Genomic DNA, 26534 nt, shown 5'->3' with positions numbered 1-26534 from the left:
ATAGTTTAATCTCATTTTATGAAAGAAGTCACATAGGTCATATGTAAACATATGAAAATGAGGACGATCAGGGTCATGTGTCCTCTCCTCATTTGGTCACTTGAGGATCCCAAGCAGAGAAAAGAAGGGACTTGCCCTAAGTGGTGCTACGAGGCTGTGGCAAATCAAGGCTGGCCTTGGTCTATGGGTTCTCTGTACAGGGGCCCATCTACCCCTCTATGCCATTGCCTGAGTAGTCACGTACATACTCTGTTTTTGTGAATTAAATCTTACTTGTAAAGGGAACACTATTTTTGTAAATCAGCTCTTGTTCTTGTGTTTTCCTATAGCTTAGTAGAAAGAGCACGGGGTTTGATCCAGAAAGACCCTGGGATTGAAGGTCAGGAGTTTGGTTTATCTACTGGGTCATCTTGGGAAAAGGTTTTAATCTCTTGGTTTCTTCATGAAAAAAGAATCATGTCTATTCAGTGAGATTTTTTTAAATGTATTTTTAATGTTTATTTATTTATTTATTTATTTTTAAATGTTTATTTATTTTTGAGACAGAGAGAGAGCATGAACGGGGGAGGAGCAGAGAGAGAGAGGAAGACACAGAATCCGAAGCAGGCTCCAGGCTTTGGGCTGTCAGCACAGAGCCCGACGCGGGGCTCGAACTCACGGACCATGAGATCGTGACCTGAGCCAAAGTCGGACGCTTAACCGACTGAGTCACCCAGGGGCCCCAAATTATTTATTTCTAATGTTTATTTCTTTTTGAGAGAGACAGAGACAGAATGCGAGTGGGCTAGGGGGCAGAGAGAGAGGGAGACGCAGAATCCGGAGCAGGCTCCAAGCTCTGAGCTATCAGCACAGAGCCTGACGTGGGGCTTGAACTCATGAACTGTGAGATCATGACCTGACCCGAAGTCGGACACTGAACCGACTGAGTCACCTAGGCGCCCCACAGTGAGATATTTTTAAAATGTCAAGTCACTATCTAGCATAAAATACACTTTAAAAAAATTATTTATTTATTTTGAGAGAGAGAGAGGGAGGAGGAGAGAGAGAGGGAGAGAAATCCAGGCAAAACTCTGCACTCTCAGTGCAGAGGCCAACGCGGGGCTCAATCCCATGAACTGTGAGACCATGACCTGAACTGAAATCAAGTCGGACGCTTAACCAGCTGAGCCACCCAGGTGCCCCTAGCATAAAATTCACTCAACAAATATTAAATTTCTTTCAGTTTATTTAATTTAAAAATTGTTTTAAAAGTATTACTTGCATATCTCAAGTTTATTTGTTTTTTTTTTTTTTTTTTTTTTTTTTTCAACGTTTATTTATTTTTGGGACAGAGAGAGACAGAGCATGAACGGGGGAGGGACAGAGAGAGAGGGAGACACAGAATCGGAAACAGGCTCCAGGCTCTGAGCCATCAGCCCAGAGCCCGACGCGGGGCTCGAACTCACGGACCGTGAGATCGTGACCTGGCTGAAGTCGGACGCTTAACCGACTGCGCCACCCAGGCGCCCCTCAAGTTTATTTGAAAGCAGGCATAATTCATTGGAAATTAAGAAAACTATTTGTTTAACCATATTTTTAAATATCTTCAAAATATCTCTTCATAGTGAAAGTGCATAAAATTACCAAATATTTGGGGCGACTGAGTGACTCAGTCAGTTAAGTGTCTGACTTTGGCTCAGGTCGTGATCTCATGGCTTGTGGGTTCGAGCCCCGCATCAGGCACCGTGCTGACAGCTCAGAGCCTGGAGCCTGCTTTGGATCTTGTGTGTGTCTCTCTCTGCCCCTTCCCTGCTTGTGCTCTCTCTCTCTCAAAAATAAACATTAAAAAAAATTTTTTTTTGAATTACAAAATATTCTTTATTTAAAAGATCCAAATGTGTTCTTAACTCTATAGGTCAGTTTGGAAAACGTGACCTCTTTGATTTTTAAAAACCCACATTTAAAAGTCTCATGGCAAAAAAAAAAAAAAAAAAAAAAAAAAAAATCTCATGGAAATTCTAGCAAACTTGTAAAAATAACTCCTCCTGAGTGTAGTCTAGAATCAAGTGACTGTTTTTGTTTTAAAATTCAGGAAATAAAAACCAGGAAAGTCTTTGTATCTTTATGGTAATTAATTCTTAGGTTATAGCAATGACAGGTCCTCGAACTGTTTCTGCCTTTCTTCTACAGAAAACAAAAAAAATTGCAAATGAATAGGATGAGAAAAATTTCGAGAGATGTTGTCAAACCATCATGAAATCCCAGTTTTTGTGGTATTTTCTGGGCTGTCTGGAGTACTTTCTGTGGTGAATCTCTTGTGCTTTCTTTCCCTCCTCCCAGTGTGCACTGGCTGCTGATGAAGTTGTATTTAATCAGAAGGAACTGCAGGTGAAGGAACTGAAGAATCAAGTGCAAATGATGGTCCAGGAAAACAAAGGACACGTGGTATCTTTGAAAGAAGCACAAAACGTCAATAGATTGCAGGTAGAGTTTCTTGACCTATCTAGTGCTGTAGATTTAGTTGAATAGTACTTGGCTAAAAGAATAGCATTTTAAGTTTATTTATTTGAGAGAGAGAGAGAGACAGTGAAAGAGAGCAGGGGAGGGCCAGAGAGAGAGGGAGAGAGAGAATCCCAAGCAGGCTCCACACTTTTAGTGCAGAGCCTGATGTGGGGCTTGATGTCATGAACCATGGGCCAAAATCAAGAGTCAGATGCTTAACTGACTGAGCCACCAGCCGCCCCAGAATAGCATTTTATTTTATTTTATTTTATTTTATTTTATTTTATTTTATTTTATTTTATTTTATTAACTTTATTTTTTAAAGGAGATATTTCATCCCAGTTATTTAAAAAAAAAATTTTTTTTTTAAACGTTTATTTATTTTTGAGACAGAGAGAGACAGAGCATGAACGGGGGAGGGTCAGAGAGAGAGGGAGACACAGAATCCGAAACAGGCTCCAGGCTCTGAGTGGTCAGCACAGAGCCTGACGCGGGGCTCGAACTCACGGACCGCGAGATCTTGACCTGAGCCGAAGTCGGACGCTCAACCGACTGAGCCACCCAGGCGCCCCTCATCCCAGTTATTTAAAAAATAAATTTTTTTAATGTTTATTTATCTTTGAGAGACAGAGAGAGAGAGAGAGAGAGAGAGATCATGAGCGGGGGTGGGGCAGAGAGGGAGGGAGACACAATCCAAAGCAGGCTCCAGGCTCTGAGCTGTCAGCACAGAGCCCTATGTGGGGCTTGACCCCACGGACTGCAAGATCATGACCTGAGCTGATGTCAGACGCTTAACTGACTGTGCCACCCAGGCCCCCCGAGGAGAAAACATTTTTATTGTTAGCCTGACTTTCACAAATATGAAGGTGATACACAACTTAATTTGCATATCATATTACGGTTACCTTTTCTCCATGTTTTTCCATTCTGCTGTTTGCCAAGGTAACAGGCAACATGATGTTGTTAAGAGTTGGAAAGTAAACACATACTTTAAAATTTATTAGATAATCCTTTTATACTCTTATCAGTGATTTGCTCTTTAACCTTTGTTAAACTTTATACTTTTCTATCTTAGCTTCCCTAGTGTCTCTAAATATTATACTTCTCGGCTGTGAACACCCCCACCCCCATCCCTGGTGGGGCACTTCCCACAGCCCCAAACAGTTAATTTCATTTAAAGCCTTTAGGTTCCTATCAGGGAGGAATAACCTGATCCAGCACAAGTTAGATTTTGATTTTGACATTTCATTTTTGTTTCCTTTTTTAACTCTTCTCATTCTATAATAGTTTAAAAACATAAAACATAAACAAAACACAATGTACCATGCAGTGTTGTATCACAAAGAGAGCAGCAGCCGGGTAACCAGCTGGTAAATAGTAAACTGTCAAAAAATAGTCAGCTCTCTGCCCCTTAGAAGTCCTTAGTTGGTCCTGATCAGAGAGAGCCGCTTTCCTCACTTGATAGTATTGCTTTCCTTGGTTTGCTTTGTGGTTTTACTCTGTATCTTTGAACACTACAGTTTACTTGTTGGAATTTTAAGAAATTTAATCATTCAGTACATATATTCTTTAGTATCTAGTTGCCTTTATTGAAAGTTTTTTTTTTTTTTGTTCTGATTCACCTATCATGTGTGTAACTGTAGCCTGTTTAGGTTTATAGACATATAGGATTTCATTGTATGAATATATGGCAATTTATGTTTCTCTTCTACTCTTAATGAATATTTTTTGGTGATGGACATTGTATTTATTTTATTTTCTTTGTTTTTTTTTTTAAGATTTTATTTTTTAAGTAATCTCTGCACCCAAAGTGGGGCTTGAACTCATTGATCAAGAGCCGTGTGCTCTACTGACTGAATCAGCTAGGTACTCTCTTTTTTTTTTCTTAATTCTGGTATAATTAACAATGTTGTATTAGTTTGAGGTGTCTAATATAGTGATTCAATAATTCTGTACATTACTCAGTCCTTACTGGGATGGACATTTTCTCATAGGTGTTTGTTGGTGCACACGCACATACGTTTGTTTTGGATTTGTTCCTGGAAGTTGGATTGGTAGGTCATAGAGAAGGCGAATTTTCAACTTTAACAAATAATATCAAACTCTTTTTCCAGTTTACACTCACACCGGTACTGTATGAATATGCCTCTTGCTCCACATGCTTATCAACGTTTGTTGTTAATTTTTTTATTTCTCTGAAAGTTTCGGGTTTTTTTTAAAATTTTATTTTTTAAATTTATATGCAAATTAGTTAGCATACAGTGCAACAATGATTTCAGGAATAGATTCCTTAGTGCCCCTTCCCCATTTAGCCCATCCCCTCTCCCACACCCCCTCCAGTAACCCTCTGTTTGTTCTCCATATATATTTTTTTTTAATGTTTATTTTATTTTTTTGAGAGAGAGAGAGAGAGAACATGAGCAGGGGAGGGCAGAGAGAGAGGGAGACACAGAATCCGAAGCAGACTCCAGGCTCTGAGCTGTCAGCACAGAGCCCGACGCGGGGCTGGAACTCATGAGCCTTCGAGCTGTGAGATCATGACCTGAGCCGAAGTCGGCCGCTCAACCGACTGAGCCACCCAGGCGCCCCTGTTTGTTCTCCATATTTATGAGTCTCTTATGTTTTGTTCCCCTCCCTGTTTTTATATTATTTTTGTTTCCCTTCCCTTATGTTCATTTTTGTCTCTTAAAGTCCTCATATGAATGAAGTCATATGATATTTGTCTTTCTCTGACTGACTACTTTCACTTACCATAATACCCTCCAGTTCCATCCACGTAGTTGCAAATGGCAAGATTTCATTCTTTTTGATTGCAGAGTAATACTCCATTGTATATATATACCAGACCTTCTTTATCCATTCATCCATCGATAGACATTTGGGCTCTTTCCATACTTTGGCTATTTTGATAGTGCTGCTATGAACATTGGGGTGCATGTGTCCCTTCGAAACAGCCCACCTGTATCCCTTGGATAAATGCCTAGTAGTGCAATTGCTGGGTCGTAGGGTAGTTCTATTTTTAGTTTTTTGAGGAACCTCCATACTGTTTTCCAGAGTGGCTGCACTAGCTTGCATTCCCACCAACAATGCAAAAGAGATCCTCTTTCTCCGCATCCTTGCCAACATCTGTCTTTGCCTGAGTTGTTAATGTTAGCCATTCTGATAGGTGTGAGGTGGTATCTCATTGTAGTTTTGATTTGTATTTCCTTGATGATGAGTGATGTTGAGTATTTTTTCATGTGTCGGTTGGCCATCTGGATGTCTTCCTTGGAGAAGCGTCTATTCATGTCTTTTGCCCATTTTTTCACTGGATTATTTGTTTTTTGGGTGTTGAGTTTGATAAGTTCTTTATAGATTTTGGATAGTAACAATTTATCTGATATGTCATTTGCAAATATCTTCTCCCATTCTGTCAGTTGCCTTTTAGTTTTGCTGATGAAAGTTTCATTTTTTTTTAAGTTTTAAATTCTAATCCCAGTGTAATTTACATACAGTGTTATATGGTGTACAATATAGTGATTCAACAATTCTATACATTACTCAGTGCTCATTATGGTAAGTGTACTCTTAATTCCCTTCACCTATTTCACCCATCTCCCCACCCACCACCCCTCTGGTAACCATCAGTTTGTCCTTTATAGCAAAGAGTGTTTCTTGGTTTGTCTTTCTCTTTTTAAAATTTCCTTTGCTTGTTTATTTCTTAAATTTCACATATGAGTGAAATAATATAATATTTGTATTTCTCTGACTTATGTCATTTGGCATTTATAGTTTCTGGATCCATTTTTGTCCTTGCAAAAGACAGGATTTCATTCTTTTTTATGGCTGAATAATATTCATATATATACACATCATATATACATATATATATCATATATATATGATGTGTATATATATGCTATATGTGTAAATGCCACATCTTCTTTATCCATTCGTCTATTGGTGGACACTTAGGCTGCTTCCATTTCTTGGCTGTTGTAAATAATGCTGCTATCACTATCAACAATAGCCAAATTATACAAATACACACACACACACACACACACACACACACACACACACACATAGACACCATGGAATATTACTCAGCAGTCAGAATGAAATTTTGCCATTTGCAACAATGTGGATGGAACTAGAATGTATTATGCAAAGCAAAATAGTCAGAGAAAGGCAAATATCATATGATTTCACTCATATGTGGAATTTAAGAAACAAAACAAACAGGGGAAGGGAAGGAAAAATAAGATAAAAACAGAAAGGGAGTCAAACCGTAAGAGACTCTTAAATACAGAGAGCAAACTGAAGGTTGCTGATGGGGTGTTCGGTTGGGGGAATGGGCTAAATAGTTGATGGGCATTAAGGAGGGCACTTGTTGGCATAAGCACTGGGTGTTATATGTAAGTGATGAATCACTAAGTTCTACACCTGAAGAAACTAACTTGCGTTTGAACAAAACAAATAAATAACACATTAAAAAAATAATACTGCTATAAACATAAGGGTGTATGTATCCCTTTGAATTAATGTTTTTGTATTTTGGAGATAAATACTCAGTAGTGTGATTACTGGATCCTAGGGTAGTTTTATTTTTAATGTTTTGAGGAACCTCCATACTATTTTCCACAGTGGCTGTACCAGTTTGCATTCCCACCAGTAGTATAAGAAGGTTCCTTTTTCTCCACATCTCCCTAACACCTGCTGTTTCTTGTGTTGTTGATTTTAGCCATTCTGACAGATGTGAGGTGGTATCTCATTGTAGTTTTGATTTACATTTCCCTGATGATGAGAGATGTTGAGCAAATTTTCCTGTGTCTGTTGGCCATCTGGATGTCTTCTTTGAATAAATGTCTGTTTGTGACTTCTGCACATTTTTAAATTGGATTATTTGTTTTTTGGGTTGTTGAGTTGTATCAGTTCTTTACATATTTTGGATACTAATCCTTTATCGGGTATATCATTTGCAAATATCTTCTCCCATCCAGTAGGTTTACCTTTTAGTTTCATCAATTATGTCCTTCACTGTACAGAACCTTTTTATTTTGATGTAGTCCCAATAGTTTATTTTTGCTTTTGTTTCCCTTGCCCCAGGAGACATACCTAGTAAGAAGTTGCTAATGGCCAGTGTCAGAGAGATTACTGCTTATGCTGTCTTCAAAGATTTTTATGGCTTCCGGTCTCACATTTAAGCTTTCAATCCATTTTTAATTTATTTTTGTGTATGAAAGAAAGAGGCCCAGGTTCATTCTTTTGCACGTAGCTCTCCAGTGTTCCTAACACTATTTGTCAAAGAGACTGTCTTTTCCATGCATACTCTATCCTCCTTTGTTGAAGATTAATTGACCATATAATTGTGGCTTTTTTTCTGGGGTTTCTGTTCTGTTCTGTGGATCTATGTGTCCATTTTTGTGCCAGTACCATACTGTTTTAATTGCTACAGCTTTGTGATATAACTTGGGAATTGAGATGCCTCCAGTTTTGTTTTTCTTTTTGAAGACTGCTCGGGCTATTCAGGGTCTTTTGTGGTCCCATAGAAATTGTAAGATTGTTTGTTCTAGTTCTTTGAAAAATCCTGTTGCTATCTTGATAGGGATTGCCTTCGATGTGTAGATTGCTTTGAGTAGTATAGACATTTTCACAGTATTCTTCCAGTCCATAAGCATGGAGTGTCTTTCCATTTCTTTGTGTGTCTTCAATTACTTTCATCAATATTTTATAGTTTTCACCTATACAAGTCTTCCACCTCTTTGGTTAAGTTTCTTCCTAGATATTTTATTATTTTTGGTGCAGTCGTAAATGGGGTTATTTAATTTTCTTTCTGCTGCTTCATAATTAGTGTAGAGGAATGAGACAGATTTCTGAACTTTGATTTTGTATCTTGTGACTACTGAATTCATTGATCAGTTCTAGCAGTTTTTTGGTGGAGTCTTTAGGATTTTCTGTATATAGTGTCATGTCCTCTGCAAATAGAGTTCTACTTCTTCCTTACCAATTTGGATACCTTTTATTTCTTTTTGTTGTCTGATTGCTGTGGCTAGGACTTCCAGTACATAAAAGTGGTAAGAGTGAGGGGCACCTGGGTGGCTCAGTCAGTTAAGCATCCAACTCTTGGTTTCATCTCAGGTCACAATCTCACAGTTTATGAGATCAAGCCCCACATCTGGCTCTGTGCCGATGGGAGCCTGCTTGAGATTCTCTCTGTCCCCCCTCTCTCTACCTCTCTCTTTCTCAAAATAAATAAATATTTTTTAAAAAGTGGTGGGTGCCTGGGTGGCTCAGTTGATTGAGTGTCCAACTCTTGATTTCAGCTCAGGTTATGATCTCACAGTTTGTGAGTTCAAGCCTCACATCGGGCTCCATGCTGACAGTGCAGAGCCTGCTTGGGATTCTCTTTCTCCCTCTCTGTCTGCCCCTCTCTCCCTTGCTGTCTTCCTCTCATTCTCTCTCAAAATAAATAAATAAACTTAAAAAAATAGTGGTAAGAGTGGATATTCTTGTTTTGTTCCTAACCTTTGAGGAAAATCTCTGTTTTTCCCATTGATGTTCTCTGTGGATTTTTCATATAAGCTCTTGATTATATTTTGGTGTGTTCCCTCTAAACCTACTTTGTTGAAGGTTTCTGTCATGAATGGATATTGTACTTTGTCAAATGCTTTTTCTGCATCTGTTCAAATGACCATTTGGTTTTTATCCTTTCTCTTATTGGTGTGATATATCACATTGACTGTGAATATTGAATCACCCTTGCATCCCAGGAATAAATCACACTTGATTGTGCTGAAGGATTTTTTTTTTTTTTAAGGTTTTTTATTTATTTTTGAGACAGAGAGAGACAGAGCATGAACGGGGGAGGGGCAGAGAGAGAGGGAGACACAGAATCGGAAGCAGGCTCCAGGCTGTGAGCCATCAGCCCAGAGCCCGATGCGGGGCTCGAACTCACAGACCGTAAGATCGTGACCTGAGCTGAAGTCGGACGCTTAACTGACTGAGCCACCCAGGCGCCCCATGCTGAAGGATTTTTTTAAATGTATTGTTGGATTTGGTTTGCTAGTATTTTGTTGAGGATTTTTGCATCTATATTCATGAAGGATATTGGACTGTAGTTTTCTCTTTTTGTGGTGTCTTTATCTGATTTAGGATCAGGGTAATGCTGGGCCTCATAGAGTGAATTTGGAAGTTTTCCTTCCTCTTGTATTTTTTGGAATAGTTTGAGAAGAATTATTCTTTAAATGTTTGGTAGAATTCACCTGTGAAGCTGTCTGGTCCTGGACTTTTTGTTTCTTGGGAGTTTTTTGATTACTGATTTACTTTCATTGCTGGTAATCTTTCTAAATTCTTTAGAAGGATTCTTAGTTCATTGATTTTTAGCTTTTCTTCTTTTATAATATGTGCATTTAAGTTATAGATTTCCTCCTAAGTTTACCTGCTCAAAATATTTCCTTATATTTACTATGACTTTTATCTGACTCATGGGTAATAAGTTACTTTATTTCCAACACATGGAGGATTTCTTTTTATGAGTTTTTGGCTTAATTGCATTGTGGTCCATATGATTTCAGTCCTTTGAATGTGTTGAAACTTGCAGGGGCGCCTGGGTGGCTCAGTCGGTTGAGCGTCCGACTTCGGCTCAGGTCACGATCTCGCAGTCCATGAGTTCGAGCCCTGCGTCGGGCTCTGGGCTGATGGCTCGGAGCCTGGAGCCTGCTTCCCGTTCTGTGTCTCCCTCTCTCTCTGCCCTGCCCCCGTTCATGCTCTGTCTCTCTCTGTCTCAAAAATAAATAAACGTTAAAAAAAAAAAAAAGAAACTTGTGTCATGACTTAGCATAAGGCCAATTTTTGTAGGTATTACAGATGTACTGGAAAGGAATATGTATTCTGTAATTATTGGGTGGTGGTAATCATGTTAATAATATCTATATTTTTATTCATTTTTGGGTCTTTTTGTTATATCAGTAATTTAGAGTGGTGTTACAATCTTTTGCTACAATTTTGGATTTGTCTTCCTTTTCCATAAAGTACTAACAACTTTTTTTATTGTTTATTTATTTATCTTAGCACAAGCAAGGGAGGGGAGAGAGAGAGAGAGAGAGGGAGACAGAGAATCTGAAGCAGGCTCTGAGCTTTCAGCACAGAGCTGGCCGGAGGGCTTGAACTCACAAACTGTGAGATCAGATGCTTAACCAACTGAGCCATCCCGGCTCCCCAGTACTAACAATTTTTGCATTATACATATTGAAGCTGTGTTATTAAGTACATAGAAATGATGACTGTTACATCATTCTGGTGAATTGACTTTTTTAATATTTTTTACCTCTTCCAGTGGCTTTTGCCTTAAAGTCTACTTAGGTATTCACATAGCTCTACCAGCTTTCTTTTGATTAACATTACCTGGTGTCTCTTTTCCACCTTATTTTTAATCTTCGTGGGTCTATTTTAGTTGTGTTTCTTGGAAGCAGCAAGTTAGATAATTTTACAATCCCCTGACATATTGTAATCTTTTAATTGGATTACTTAGTTCATTTCTGAATTTAACATAATTCCTTTCATATTGTGGTTATAATCCCACCATTGTGGTTTTTACTTATCCTAACTGCTCTGCATTCCTTTTTCTCTCCTTATCTTCTTTTGGATTAATTGTGTTTTTTAAATTTTTCTATTTTTACTTCATTAGCTTAGGTGTTGTACTTTTACTCTTTTAGTTATTGGTGGTTACGCTAGAGAGTGTACCATGCACTCTTGATTTAATAAAGTCTAATATTATTGGTATTTTCACCCTTTCCCAGACAGTGTAAAGACTCCATATCACACCCCCTGCCTCAACTTCTATGCCATTGGCATACATTTTAATTATCTGAATACATGAATTTTTAATAAGGTTGCTTTCTTATAGCTTAGCATGAGCACTGTAAAACTTTAGGGTTTTTTTTTCCCTGTTTAACAGTATAGTACGTGTGAAGTATTAAGATGAATGACAGTTTCTTGTTTACATAATTTTGTGCTGATAAAACAGAGATTGATGTTAGAGCTTTCTGGATTGGGTATAGTTGACAAAGTTTCTCTAGAGGATATGTAGAAACCTAACACACACACACACACACACACACACACACACACTCCTGACACAATTTGTTCAGCCTTTGCTTTCCAGTTCTGTTTCCTCCCAGGACTACCAGCTACCTATCTTTTATCTCTTTGTGCTTTAGGCTTTCTTTTGCCCTGAGTAAAGGCTTTCACTTCACTGCACCTGTTACCAGTTAGTCTCCTTTGCAGCCACCTCTGCCATTCGTAGTTCTTTCTCCACTTTTCAACTTTCTTCTTTCCTGTTCCTGCTTGGATTTCACTCAGGAAGGCCAAACATTTATAGAGATCAGCTAATCAGAATGCTTCAGGTTGGCAAACCAACCAATCAAAATGTATGGGGCATTTACTTTGAGTATTTAATTCTTCAGTCTCTCTTTGTCACTGCTTACTATTCAAAAGTTTTTATCACTCAGAACCGTCTGGGGAACACCAGAAGGCTAGTCTGTGGAGCAGTGAGGTTTTATGGTTCTGTTAAGGTAGTCATGAGTTCGGGCAATGTACAATTTATTTTTAATCATTACACACTTACTGGGGTTCTCTATTTTAAACATGTTCATCTCTCTTTTACAAAGAATGAAAAAATAATAGAACAACAACTTCTTGTGGATCAACTGAGTGAAGAACTAGCAAGACTTAATCTGTCAATGACATCTTCAGCTACGGAAACTTGTGGAGACGGGCCAGACACCAGGACACCTGGAAAGAGGCCATGTACCGTACCGTTTGATACTCGTTTGGGGCATTATATTTATATCCCAGCCAGATCAGATTCCAGGAAGGTAATGTCTAAACATTGATTTCTTTCTGGTTTTGGTTTTGATACGTAAAAAATATGTATAGTATCACAGGATATTTGTACAGTCTCAGCACCTTCTCTTTTTCTGTTTGGTTTCATGGACTTTTATGTATATTCTTGCTTTCAGTCATGCTTATTTTTAACAAAAAATGAATAAATAGGAGAACATATAGTTTTATTTGGAAGGAATAGTTGAAGGTGATGTCTGTATTCACCAAGGAGAAAAAGCTATCCTTTGCCATCATATTTTCAGATGCCATCATATTTTCATATTTTCATGTTTTAGTCTGATATCTTCATTAATTTTTTTCTGTCTTTAACCACACCAAGTTGAGATGAGATTGGAGGGTGCTTAGTTTGATTTATTTGGTCTGTTTTATTATTTTCAAAATGATATTTGTCTATTATCCGGTCTTGCCAAGCTGACATAATCAAGACTGTGTGGAGATCAGTATGAAGTTTCATTTTAATTTTTATTTATAAATATGTGTGTGGGTGGTAAATATATGTACACAGATTTCTCATGAAAAATCAAGGAATCTCTACTGGATTGGAAATCTCTAGTGGAGAAGACTAAGTAACAGATTCATGAATTTTGGTGTCTATTTATTAATTTTATGACTGGAAAGGATCCGAAGGCCATGTGATGGTTACCATTAAAGGGGTAAGAAATATGGGAAGCGTCATAGGCTTTGTAGTCAGGTAGGCTTGGCTGTGAACACAAGCTCTTTGTATAGACCTGTACGTGTGCCTAAACCCATGTGGGCCCCCGGTTCCTTATCTGTCAGACTGGGGGAAACGTGGGTGTGTGTGGAGGATTTACATAAGATAGTGATGCTAAAACTGCCTGGTACACTGTGTCTTCAACACACGCCTATGGGGTGCGTTACTGTGTCCCAGGCTCCGTGCTTCAGAGTAAGACAGGTGCTATCCTTACCTGTGTGGTTTTTAGCTCTGAGTGGTTGAGTTTTAAAAATTAAATCACTGTTCTTATTAATTTCAGTTTTCCTTTGTAGAGTTATTGACATTTTCTTTTTAAAAATTTTTTGTTAACATTTATTCAGTTTTGAGAGACAGAGAGCACGAGCGGGGGAGGGGCAGAGAGAGAGAGGGGAGACAGAATCTGAAGCAGGCTCCAGGCTCTGAGCTGTCAGCACAGAGCCTGACGCGGGGCTTGAAGTTACGAACTGTGAGATCATGACCTGAGTTGAAGTCAGCCGCTTAACCGACTGAGCCACCCGGGTGCCCCTGAGTTATTGATATTTTCTTTATGGGTGAATACACAGTAAATTTTCGTAGAACATATGCGATGAAAGGTAAATTTTTGCAGGATTCAAATTTGATAACTATGATTTCAACTTAATAATTATATATCGTCTTCTGTACTTAAGCGATTTATTTATTAACTCTTGGCTAGTAATGTGAATAAATTTTCTGTTTATTCTTTTATTTTTTATTTAAAAAAAATTTTTTAATGTTTATTTACTTTAGAGAGACAGAGACAGAGCATGAGTGGGGAAGGGCAGAGAGAGAGGGAGACACAGAATCCGAAGCAGGCTCCATCCAGGCTCTTAGCTGTCTGTCAGCACAGAGCCTGATGCGGGACTTGAACTCACAAACTGTGAGGTCATGACCTGAGCTGAAGTCAGACGCTTAACCGACTGAGTCACCCAGGTGCCCCTCTTTTATTTTTTTTAAAGAACATTTGTTTTCCCCTGATTACAAAAGTTGTACATATTTATTCCCTCTCAGTCTCTCTTTCTTCTTTTTACTAGACATTCACTCACACATACACTCTGTGGGCTCTTGAGAAAAGTTAGACCCTTGTTCTTATTTCTAGTTGTTTGAATAGGGCTGAAACAGGCATGAGTGGAATAACGACTTCCGTGGTTATTGTTTCAAATTATCAAGTTATGAGTTTTGTTTTGTTTTTACAATTTTCCTTCCACCCCAAAAGATCTCTGCTAGCCATTAAAAGGAGGGGAAAAGAAAGAAGATGCAAAAGTCATATGATTGGCAGTTTTAAGAACTCTTATTCCTACCATGTGTCCAAGAATCTAGGCCCCTTTTCTTGTTTGGGCTGGTTACTGCAGCAGACATGAGAAGGCAGGCTTGCATGGGAAGACACATGGCATGCCAAGCCTTGTTGGTGTCCTGCTTGTTCTAAAAGTGAGGGGAAGTTTTCATATTGAATACCGAAATGAACTAAATTACTCCCAAGAGGACATCTGAAATACCATTTCATTTTCTCCTGGATTTCTATCTCCTTGGCAGAAATCTAGCTAATATTTTCTTTTTCTTTTTTTTTTTTTTGAGTTTATTTATTTATTTTGAGAGAGAGAGAGAGAGAGAATATTGGGGGGGGGGGGGCAAAGAGAGAGGGGTAAGGAGAGAATCCCAAGCAGGCTGTCAGCACAGAGCCTGATGTGGGGCTCAAAGCCATGAACCATGAGATCTTGACCTAAGCCTAAATCAAGAGTCCAGCTCAACTGACTAAGACACCCAGGCACCTTAAAAATATTTCTTAAATGCTTGTGTATACATATTGGAGAGAAAAGAGCAAAAAGATCTCATTTATTCTAAATGCATTATTTGTTATATTATGCGTATACTCATATACTTTCATTACTGGCTTTTCTCACTTAATATATCATGAACATTTGAGAGTTATTAAATATTCTTTTATAACATATCATGATTTTTAATGGCTGAATAATATTTACCTTAACATATTATCTTAATATATTGAGATATATTATCTTAAATGTTTATTTATTTTATTATATTAAATATTTAATATAATATTTTAAATAATATTTATCTTGTGTACTTTTTCCTATTATTGCACATTTGTTTTCAACTAGTTCTTAATCTGAAAAGTTAAACACCAAAATGGAATTATAGAACATATCTACTTATGCAGAATTCCTAAAGAAATTGCCCCTCACAACTAAGTAGTATATAGGTAAATGAAAGAAAAAGTTTTAGTATTATTTATCAAACTAATAGGAAAAAAGAGAAAAAACTCCTTTGTCTCAATAGATACCAAAGCTCATCAAATGAAATGTAAAGTTGAATCTTGATTTAAATCTAAAGAAAAAATATAACAGAGGTGTCTACTTTCTTAACATGGTAAATACGATATACTTGAGGCCAAGGGCCAGTATTATACCCACTCAGAGGGCACTTTGGAAAGAAAAAAATTAGAGGGGTCAGTCAATGCTTAGGTATAATACAATATCACAAATACTGATGAAAATCTGCCATGTTTCATTGATAGTAAGACTCCCGTTGTTTTCACATTTTATCATCTTTGATGCCAGGGTATGTTTTATAATTGATGGCATGTCATAGTTTGACAGCTTTTTTTCTTTCTTGATGGGATAAAAATAATGGTGTCTCTTATAGTTGATGGCATTTGAGATTCGATGAAATCTGATATGGAGTGGAAATAAAAGCAATAGGTAACTAATACCACTTTTAGTACTTCATACGACTGTATGCTAAGAAAACCGACCAAGTATTCTTAAGGGATATATTTAAAAAATCTGGACTCTCCAGGACCAGGGAGAAGAAGTGCTAAGGGAATACTTCACTTAAAACTGCCAAAGATGTGGGGCACCAGGGTGGCTCAGTTGGTTAAGGGTCCTGCTTCAGCTCAGGTCATGACCTCAGTTCGTGGGTTCAAGCCCCACGTCGAGCTCTGTGCTGACAGCTCAGAGCCTGGAGCCTGCTTCGGATTTTGTGCCCCTCCCTCACTCATGCTCTGTCTCTCTGTCTCTCAAAAATAAATAAATGTTAAAAAAAAAAAAAAAACTGCCAAAGATGATTCCAGAGGCCCCAGGGCCCCAGCAGCCAATGCTTCAGCAGAGGTCATGTTATAAATAAGAGCCAAATATGGGTAGAATAGTTGAACTCAGTAAGCTTTAAAATTCTCTCTAGCTTTATGGCTATATAATTCTAGAGAAGAAAATGGTTAGAATAAAATGTTGGCTTCTAGTGTATACACCTCAGTTAATCTGAATTATTAATCAGCTTATTTGAGTACTTACATTAGTGATTAGTACTGTTTGGGGTGTGGTTGAAAATGCTAAAGCGGGGAGCTATGGAACGCAGAAGCAACTAAAGGGAAGCAGGACTCAGTACTTAGGTGAGAAGGTGCCAGGTTTTATTGCATTGGGTGGAATGACTGTTAAGGAATTAATTTACTAAATATTACTAATTGTTGTAGAATATATTTGCTGTTCATTATTGGGCTGGCTCCTTTGGGGTTTTTTGTAGAAAGAAATTTTAAAAGCAGATTACAATTCTAGAGAACAATGTTTGACTTTGAACAGAAAGTATTATTTGCTCCTGAAATAATTCGCATTCCTCTGATGAAGAGAAACCTTGATGCCTGTTTGTTTTGGGGCAAAATGGACATGCGGGGTAATTGTGCTTGTTAGAGAAAAACTTATTGAGTTGGTTCTTCTGTAAATAATTCCCCTCCCCCCTCCCTCAAACCCCAGGATTGGGAGTCTACCTAGAAAACTTTACTCTGTGTCCATCATGGTACCAATGTGACCTTATTAGGTGGCCAATAACAGGGGCACAGAAATCAGGTATCAAGGAATCTTCCATATCAGGCGGGCTTTTCTGGGAGGGATTATGTGAGGGACCTCTATCACTTGAATCTTGATACTCTGTGATATACACATTCCACTATATGTCATAATTTTAATAGCTTCTAATGATCTGTTCATAAATGGAATGTTTCCTCTAATATTTTATTGTCTGCCTTTTTTGAGAAATTACTCTGAGGTTTGGTTACAGAGAGGTGGTGAAAAAGGAAATACTTGTAACAAAAACTAGAAGAAGAGTATAAAGGCAATTTCTGTTTTCTGTTGTTGTTTTCCAAGGTCATTTTTTGAGAGCTGAAGGCACATTGCCAGTAAGAAGCATGTTATCGTATGGAAAGCTCCCAGGCTAGCCCAGGAAAATCTATTTATCCATGATACATATTAACTATGTCACTTAGAGCATTAAGTCAGCTATCCCTAACCGCCACCTGTAAAGTGTGAATACATGCATTTGGATTTCCTCCAGTGTAGTGCAAATAGGTCATTGCCTCCTATCACACTGTCTGGGTTTCACTTTTGTTGGGAAGTACCCGTGCAATGTTTAAGAGCAGTGATGTTTTCACTCGTGCCTCTCTTTGGTTTCATTTTTGAATAATGTTTTCCATGAAGGTATCATTGAAGATAGCTTTCTAGAAGGAGGAAGAGCTGTGTAGGTTCTGAAGGAAGTATGTGTCTATGGGGTAAAACGGCATGGTGAAATTTACTTTGACTTTTTTTGGGAGAATGGATATTTTCGGTGATTGGCTGTTTCCATGTAACTATCTAATAACCTCTTTAAAAATATTTTGAGTAATAGGATAAAAATAAACATAAAAAAAATCACTTTTTTCTGTTGTTGGGTGGGGTAATCACTTGTAAGGTCTACACAAGTCCTTCTGTGTACTCTCTGGATCGAGTAGTTGCCGGATTTCGAACACGAAGTCAGATGCTGCTGGGTCATATAGAAGAACAAGATGAAGTCCTCCACTGCCAATTTTCTGATGACAGTGATGATGAAGAATCAGAAGGCCAAGAGAAATCTGAAATTAGGTATGTTAAATATAGACTGATTTCATAAGCATAATATATGGTGCAATAAATATAGATAGATATAGGGGTTTTATTCATTAACATGTATCTTTACCGTTTAATATAAGTTTTGCCTCAAGCACTGTCTACTGTGTCTAATGTGTTATGAAACCAGCATTTGAACACAAGTCATCAGTCTTAAAATTGAAAATATTTTTGCATTTAGGGCTTTTATAGCTGTTGGATTTTAATTTTCAGAGAGAATGTGTTCGGATTTCCTGATTTTACTGCCACAGTGGCAACAAACATGAATTTTCCCCTGAGTTCAGCCTGAGGGAGACATCCTTTTATTTTGAGGAATAATAGAAAAAACTGTTTATGTAATTAATACTTTTTTAACATTGTGGTCAGTTCTGGGGAAACTAATTTGAGGGCATATTAGAAAACACTAACAGACAAGTTACCTTTGATCCTGATTTTTTTGTTTTTAGACGTAGAAGTCGCTCGTGGATTCAGAAGCGAAGTTCTGTTTGTTCTCTTGTTGAATTGAATGATATTCAGGATCAAACACAAAAGTCAAGTTTGGGGAACGAAGGTACACAGACTTTCTCAAGTAATTTAGATGTAATGTTTATGACACTTCTCTTTTTCTTTAGTCAATAATTTAATTCGCAAAGGTGGGAACTTGGTAGGAGAACTTCCTTTTTGTTCTCTGTTCTCCCTCCAAGTTTTCACTTGCTACTCCTTAATTAAAAAAAAAAAAAAATGTCCCCAGTTAATTCTGGCTAGAGTTATAGGATAAATGTCTCAGAATGGGGATTTTTGTACCCAAACTTGAGTTGATATTCACATTGTTCATTGATGACAGTAAAATACATTAAAAATTTTTTTAAATAATTTATTTAGGGTTATTTATTTATTTTGAGAAAGAGTGTGTGTGAGCAGGGGAGGGGCAGAGAGAGGGAGAGAGAGAATCTCAAGGAGGTTCTGCATTGTCAGCACAGTGCCCGATTCAGGGCTTGAACTCAAGGACCACAAGATCATGACCTGAGCTGAAGTCGGACACTTATCTGACTGAGCCACCCAGGTGCCCCTAAAATACATTTTAAATAATGTACCAGGTATCTGCTGCTTCCCTGGCACACCTGCCTTCCAGTAGTGATGTATGTGACCTTAGAGCCAACTTAGTCTGCTGAGTGCTCATAATGTTGTACTACACAGCTGATGAGAATTTGTATGCATCAAATAAGCATAAAATATGTTTGTGTTGCCAAAACTATGTTGTAGTAGGAGATTTTTAACTCATTTCTCTTGGCCTATGAGTGGTCAGACACACACACAGAAAAGAGCATAGCAAATACAAATAACACAATAGGTAAGTCCTCCACTATGAAAATAGAGAGTATTTTATCTTTTAAAGAGCCTATGCCTGTTCTATTAACAGCGCATTGACTTTATGTCACAAATAAAACTGAAATAAATTTAAAAATGTATAAATAGAGAAGTGCTACTCAAGTAGCCATCCTTGAGCTGTTTGTTACTGGTCTACAGCCAGGTAAGAAACTCACGCCGAATGTAAATCAGTGCACTAACTTCTTCACTGAGGGAGTCTTGCTGTGGGGGAAAAAAGTCCGCTGAATTAAAACAGTGACATAGTTGACTTACGTTCCGGTAACCAACAGTGCTGGACTACACCTTGGGTAGCGTGGTGCAGACAGACCACATTCTCTGATGACCATTAAAGTAGAAGTTAGTGGGAAAAAATTTCAACTCTCTGCCCACCTGGAGATTTTATACCTTTCTTAAATAACTCAGGTTAAAGGAAAACTCAAATCACATACCTAAGGACAATGATGACCTATGTATCAGAACGTACAGGATGTGACTAAAACTTGCTGTCAGCTAGAAAATGAAAGTCCCAATTGCCATGTATTTTTTCCTTTCTTTCTTTCCCTTTGTGTTTGTCTCTTCCTCTGCTTCCTCTAGACTGCTTCTTTCTGCTTTTATTTAACTCCACTTCTGTGGAAAATTCTATGGGCAGGAAGTTTTATTTCTCAGTTTTGCTTCTTTTTCTTTAAAGATTTAAAGATTGAATGTCTCCAGGAGAGTCAAGAGTTGAATTTGCAAAAATTAAGGAATTCAGAACTCATACTTACTGAAGCCAAACAGAAAATGAGAGAACTTACAATTAACATCAAGATGAAGGAAGATCTAATTAAAGAATTAATAAAAACAGGTAATAATGTCCTGTGAACCAGCTTATATAAGAAAAGCATCTAAAATTGTTTTTTTTTTTTTTTTTTAATTTTTAACGTTTATTTATTTTTGAGACAGAGAGAGACAGAGCATGAATGGGGGAGGGTCAGAGAGAGAGGAAGACACAGAATCTGAAGCAGGCTCCAGGCTCTGAGCTGTCAGCACACAGCCCAATGCGGGGCTCGAACTCATGGACCGCGAGATCATGACCTGAGCCGAAGTCCGATGCTTAGCCGACTGAGCCACCCAGGCGCCCCTAAAATTGCTTCCGATGTTGCAACATTTACTTTAGTTTTTGACACTGAGGACTATCCACTGTAGCTTAGAATTTGGTATAACAAGGTGTGTTTCATAGCCAGTAGGTGGAGGTTAGTTACCAGAAGAACGTGGTTACATTGGGATTTCATCTGTGAATTGAGAGAATTCTGTGGACTTTGTATCGTGTTGCAAGTCTATGGGCATTTAATGTTTTTTGCCACTTTTTAAGAAACATTATACTAGGTACCTGGGAATATGTCTAAGATGTTTTCTAACCCACTTTAATACTTATTTTAAATTATTAGTCCTCATTCTCTTGGATAGTTCATTTTTAACGTTATTTATAAACTTTATATTAAAAAAATTTTTTTAACTTTTATTTCTGAGAGACAGAGGCAAAACACGAGCAGGGGAGGGACGGAGAGAGGGAGATACAGAATCTGAAGCAGGCTCCAAGCTCTGAGCTTTCAGCACAGAGCCCGACATGGGGCCCACAAAGCATGAGATAGATCGTGACCTGAGCCGAAGTCGGATGCTTAACCAACTGAGCCACCCAGGCGCCCCTAAACTTTATATTTTAAATGTAGATCATTTTTATTTCTCTCAAGATGTAAGGATGTATTCTTGAGAGCTATTCTCTCAGTGAGCCAAGCTTTTAGCTCTTCCCCTTAGTCTCAGATTCTGCCTGGTTGGGCATATGTCCCACATCCTCCCCTCACCCTTAGCTACATTATCAGGCTTGCCTCGGAAAGCACATCTCAGGCTTCCCCCCCCCCCCCCCAATAGACTCAAAGTGTGAGCTTTGACTGCTTTGAAATTCAGTAAGGAATTGAAGGGATAAGAGTTTTTTCTCAGTTCCAATGAACATTGGTCCCATTTAAAGGAACTGAAGGAAATATCGTCTTCCTTTTCCTTAAGCCAAGGCTGTAATTACCCTCAGATTACATGAATTATGGTGGCTCCTAGGGCAACTTGCCTTCCCACTTCCCTCCTCTTTCTGATGAGCTTGTTTTCTGTCTGGCTGGCGTCTCTCATCCTCCACTCCATAACTGCTGTGCCAAAGTGTTTTCCTTCCTCAGTCCTAGTGACGAATGTGCTATATACTGTTCCAGGCCTAGGTGTCCCAGATGGGTTTTTTGTTTTTTTTATTTTTTATTTTGTTTAATGTTTATTTATTTTCAAGAGAGAGAGAGCGAGTGAGCAGGGGAGGGGCAGAGTGAGAGGGAGACACAGAATCCAAAACAGGATCCAGGCTCTGAGCTGTCAGCACAGAGCCTGACGCGGGGCTTGAACTCGGGAACAGCAAGATCATGACCTGAGCCGAAATCTGATGCTTAATCGACTGAGCCACCCAGATGGGGTCCCAGATGTTTAATTGAGCTTGACTATGTTCCTTCCTCATAGGCAGGATCAATGCCAGTACATGTCTCATAGGAATGTCTAGGAACTGATTTAGGATTTAAAATTTTTTTTTCCATGTTTGTTTATTTTTGAGAGAGAGAGAGAAAGAGAGAGCATGAGCAGGAGAGAGAGGGAGACACAGAATCTGAAGCAGGCTGCAGACTCTGAGCTATCAGCACAGAGCCCCACGCGGGGTTCAAACTCACAAACCATGAGATCCTGACCTGAGCCGAAGTCAGACACTCAACCCACTGAGCCTCCCAGGCGCCCCTGATTTAGGGGTTTAAATAGCTTCTCCATCAAGGTACTGCCTGTGAAAGTTAAGGATATGTACCTTCTGGAATAAATGATTTTTAGATAGGTCACACCATCATGAGATCTCTCACTAAACGAGCACGCTCTTGTAGCCCAGTATGTTTATCCTGGTTGCCTCAAAATAGAGGCTACCTGAATGTACACAGAGAAGGTCCTCTTCTTACTTACGAGAACCAAGGGCAGTTTGGAGCTGTCCTTAGGGATGGTGATGAGAAAAAGGGTCAACGTGTGCTTGCTTTTCAAATCCTCCTCACCGAAGACTTCCCCCCAGTAGCAACTATTTCAGCCAACAATAAGTGACAACTATACTGTATTTCATCAATTCTAATCACATTCTTTCACATTTGAATATCTCTGAAATCAGGATGCACCGTTACCATCAGTGGCATCCTGGCATTTTACCATGTAACTGGTATAATGGGCACTGTACCTTTTTTCTCGGTGACTCATAAAATATTGGTGTGTTGAGCAATATATGGGGTCTTTAATTAATTAAAATATAGTAGTCATGTGCATTTTAATGTTAGTCAAATAATCAGAGAGTTATAGAGACAGAAGAAAACTCATAGTGCATTTAGTTCAGTAACTCCTTTTTACTAATAAAAATTAGAGATTTTCAGGGTAGCAGAACAAACTGGCCCTGATAATTATTCATCCCATGAGCTTTGGATTCAGTTTTCCATTGCCATGGGTTTGCTAGTCTAGTTCAAGGATAAGTTGACTACTCAGAACAGATTAAAACCAAACTTTTAGGGCCTAGTAGCTTAGAATGAAGAGAGATACAGAAATATCTATACTCTTTTTCATCTCTGTTCCAAGTATAAGAAAAGCATTGAAAAAGAATTCATCTTTAACAAGTTTAGTTGAGTGGAAAAGGAGGGGGCCAGCTCTAGAATGAAAGTTTCATAACAGATATAACAATCAAATGTATTGTGGGCCTTTTTGGATGGTGATTAAAATAAACCACTTGTAAAAGACATTTTGAGACAATTGTGGAAGTCTGAATAGATTCAGGTAGGGATTAATATTGTTAGGTGTGAAAGAAGTTTTGGCTATGTCCGTGTTTGATATAGATGTATTGAAGTATGTATAGGTAAGATGACATCTTTTTTTTTTTTTAATGTTTATTTTTGAGAGAGGCAGAGCATGTGTGGGGGAGGGGCAGAGAGAGAGGGAGACACAGAATCTGAAGCAGACTCCAGGCCCTGAGCTGTCAGCACAGAACCCAATGTGTGGGGCTCAAACCCACAAACCATGAGATCATGACCTGAGCCACCGAGGCGCCCCTGGCTTTTTTTTAGAGAGAGAGCATGTGTATGAGTGGGAGAGGGGCAGTGAGAGAGGACAGAGGATCCAAAGTGGGCACAGTGCTGATAGCAGTGAGCCCGATGTGGAGTTTGAACTCATGAACCATGAGATCATGACTTGAGCCAAGGTTGGACGTTTAACTGACTGAGCCACCTAGGTGCCCCTGCTTTATAATTCTTAAGCAAATAAAAACAGAAGAAAGACATAGATAAAGCAACTATGGCAAAATCTTAATAACTCTTGAATCTCAGTGATGGGGGGTTCATCATTCATCATATTAGTTTTCTACTTTTGATATGTTGGGAATTTTTCATACTAGGAAAAAAAAGATTTAAAGGTAGCAAGAAACCAAAGTGTAGTTAGCAAAAAGCCAGAGTCACCCCAAATATTTTCTTACCTGGAGTTTGCTGCCCGCAAAGCTACACTGCAAATTCAGAAAGTCAGAAATGTCACACACACACACAAAGATGAACCTGTGACGGAATGGCACCAGACAGGAACAGCCATTGAGCAACTAATTATTAAGAGGCCAGGTGGCAAGTTGTGTTTGATGGAGATGGGTGGGGACAGCTGGATACGTAATGCTCTGCCTTAAATAGATATACTGCCCAGCAGGATTTTGAAGAATAGAGCATTTTAAAGATTTTGTTATTTTACTTGGCTGTTTTTTTTTTTTAACATGCTTTCTAATTGTTATCACTGTGGTGAAGGTAACCATGCCAAGTCTGTAAGCAAACAGTATTCTCTGAAAGTAACAAAACTTGAGCACGAAGCAGAACAGGCGAAAGTGGAATTAACTGAAACAGAGAAGCAGCTGCAGGAACTAGAAAACAAAGATCTTTCTGATATCGCCCTGAAGGTAAAATTACAGAAGGAGTTTCGCAAAAAGATGGACGCCGCAAAGCTAAGAGTCCAGGTAATTTAAAAAATGTGATTGAGCAAACTTCCTTAGGGGTTTACTGCTTGTGTACCTGGTTAGGAAAGAAGTAGGATTCAATTTTTCCCAGCAGGAGGAACCGGATGGCAGCTTTTCTTTTCCGGTGTGCTGGCAGATTTGCCTGCTTTCTATCTGGGTACTACATCCTTTGTTTGAAAAGTGTATTATTTTAAACTTTTTGTCAAAAACCATGGTAAGAAATAAAGATAACCGCAGAAGTTGTGTTCTTTTCTGAAGGACAAAAGATTGATGATTAAGGAATATATATAAAACATCTGGGATGTATATGGCATTCTGTAGACATGCCACAAATGCTAATTATTTCAGATAGTTTTCTGAAACCATAACTGATTGCTTTACGAAAGGTTAGTAATTGACTCCTACATCTCATCCGTGATTTCCTAATGCCGGATTTAGCTATTGCCTCAGAAGCGGCTACCGTTAAAAGTTGTATTCTATGAGAAATATTCCATTACAGAAAGATTTTGTGTATAATTGAGCCGTTTTCAGATGCTTTTGGGATGACCAGAGTGCTTCGTTAGTCTGATTATAATGAATCTGCTAGAATGTTGTCTCCATTTTTTTTCATTCATAATCTATTTACTTTAATGTTGTTTCCACTGTAGGTAGAATGGAATTGTCGTTCACCTATTCAGAGCATTATTTATTTATTTTTGAAACTGTGCCACAATTGTACTCTCAACAAGGGCCGTGTTCATTGCATATGAACAGAACAAAAACCAAATCCCTCCTCCTAGGGTTTTATGGTTTTTAAAAAAATGTTTGGTTTTGTTTTGAGAGAGAGAGCATGAGCGGGGGATTGGGGCAGAGGGAGAGAGAAAGAGAGAATTTTAGGCAGGCTCCACACTTTGTGCAGAGCCTGACACAGGGGCTTGGTCCTATGACTCTGGGATGATGACCTGAGCTGAAATCAAGAGTCTGCCACTCAACTGACTGAGCCCCCTAGGAACCCCCCTTCTAGGGTTTTTAATGCCACCTCCAACATCTGGCCATCCCCACTAAAATGTTTAGCTAAGTAGCCTCTCAACACAAAGTTAAAATAGTATGACTTAACGTGTGAACTACTTAGAGGAGGGCTACTTTCCTTCACCGTACTTGTTTTCAGAATACATATTTCCATTTAGCAGGTCACCTCAGAGAGTCTTGGGATCTGTTCTTTTTCACTTCTTGACCCTTAAAATTAAGGCTGCAATGTCTAACAAAATACTCCTTTTAACAAAATATTAGTAGAACAAAACAGTTAAGATTTTTCCTTTGTGTTTATTATGAAATTTTACTTATAATTTCATAGTTTTATATCCAAGCTTCAGTTCTGACTGTAATTCTTATACTCAATAATAGCCAGAATGATTGGTTTCTAAAGGGGTATCATATACATGTATGGTTTAAGCCTTGTTTGTGGATTTAGCAAAGATTATATGTTCAGTTTCACACAGCTAAAATGATTGAATTAAAAGATTAAGTGAAAGATTAGAGAGTGCAAGTAGGGGAGAAGAGAAGGAAAGGTGGCGGGGAGAGAGAGAGAGAGAGAGAGAGAGAGAGAGAGAGAGAGAGAGAGAGAGAGAATCCCAAGCAGGCTCTGCGTTGTCAGCACAAAGCCTGACTCAGGGCTCAATCCCACAAACCATGAGATCATGACCTGAGCCAAAATCAAGAGCACTTAACCAACTGAGCCACTCAGATGCCTCTAAGTGAAAGGCTATTAATAGGGTTTGAGAATTATCATGTTTTTTGTTTTCCGTGTTTCTTGTTGCATATTCTTTTCTGCTAAGAGGACTGATAAGGAAAGGAAAGAAGACACAGAACACAGTTAAGCTCAAAAGAAATATCCCATACAGCCGAGGACTGAAACGGGATTCCCATGTAGTTTTAGAAATGTCTGGGCTTTTGACCTATTCATGTACACCCAGTGGGGATGGGGACGATAAGGAGGAGGATGATAGTTACCAGCTTCTAAGTGTCTACATACCAGATGTTTCACAAGTATTAATCATTATTTACCCCTTTAGAATGAATATTTTTACCCTGTTTTACAAATGAGGAAACTAAGTTGTAA

General features: G+C 38.4%; 1 protein-coding gene across 9 annotated transcripts in view; it reads left to right on the top strand.

Moving 5' to 3' along the window:
- The window catches only part of KIF27 (kinesin family member 27), a 98499-nt gene that overhangs the window by 25345 nt on the left and 46620 nt on the right, over positions 1–26534 (top strand). For all 9 annotated transcript variants that reach the window (XR_006195943.1, XR_006195944.1, XM_042913361.1 and 6 more), the window contains exons 5-10: positions 2320–2463; positions 12132–12338; positions 17834–18003; positions 18474–18577; positions 20063–20218; positions 24231–24436. Coding sequence is in view for 7 of the 9 variants with exons in the window: in XM_042913361.1 (XP_042769295.1) it covers positions 2320–2463; positions 12132–12338; positions 17834–18003; positions 18474–18577; positions 20063–20218; positions 24231–24436 (987 nt within the window). In the remaining 2 variants the exon portion in view is untranslated. The remainder of the gene's footprint in view (positions 1–2319; positions 2464–12131; positions 12339–17833; positions 18004–18473; positions 18578–20062; positions 20219–24230; positions 24437–26534) is intronic.

Source organism: Panthera leo, chromosome D4 (assembly GCF_018350215.1).
Source record: "Panthera leo isolate Ple1 chromosome D4, P.leo_Ple1_pat1.1, whole genome shotgun sequence".
Taxonomy (NCBI): domain Eukaryota; kingdom Metazoa; phylum Chordata; class Mammalia; order Carnivora; family Felidae; genus Panthera; species Panthera leo.
Note: the sequence above shows the minus strand (reverse complement) of the source record. Positions and strands in the feature narration are given on the sequence as shown.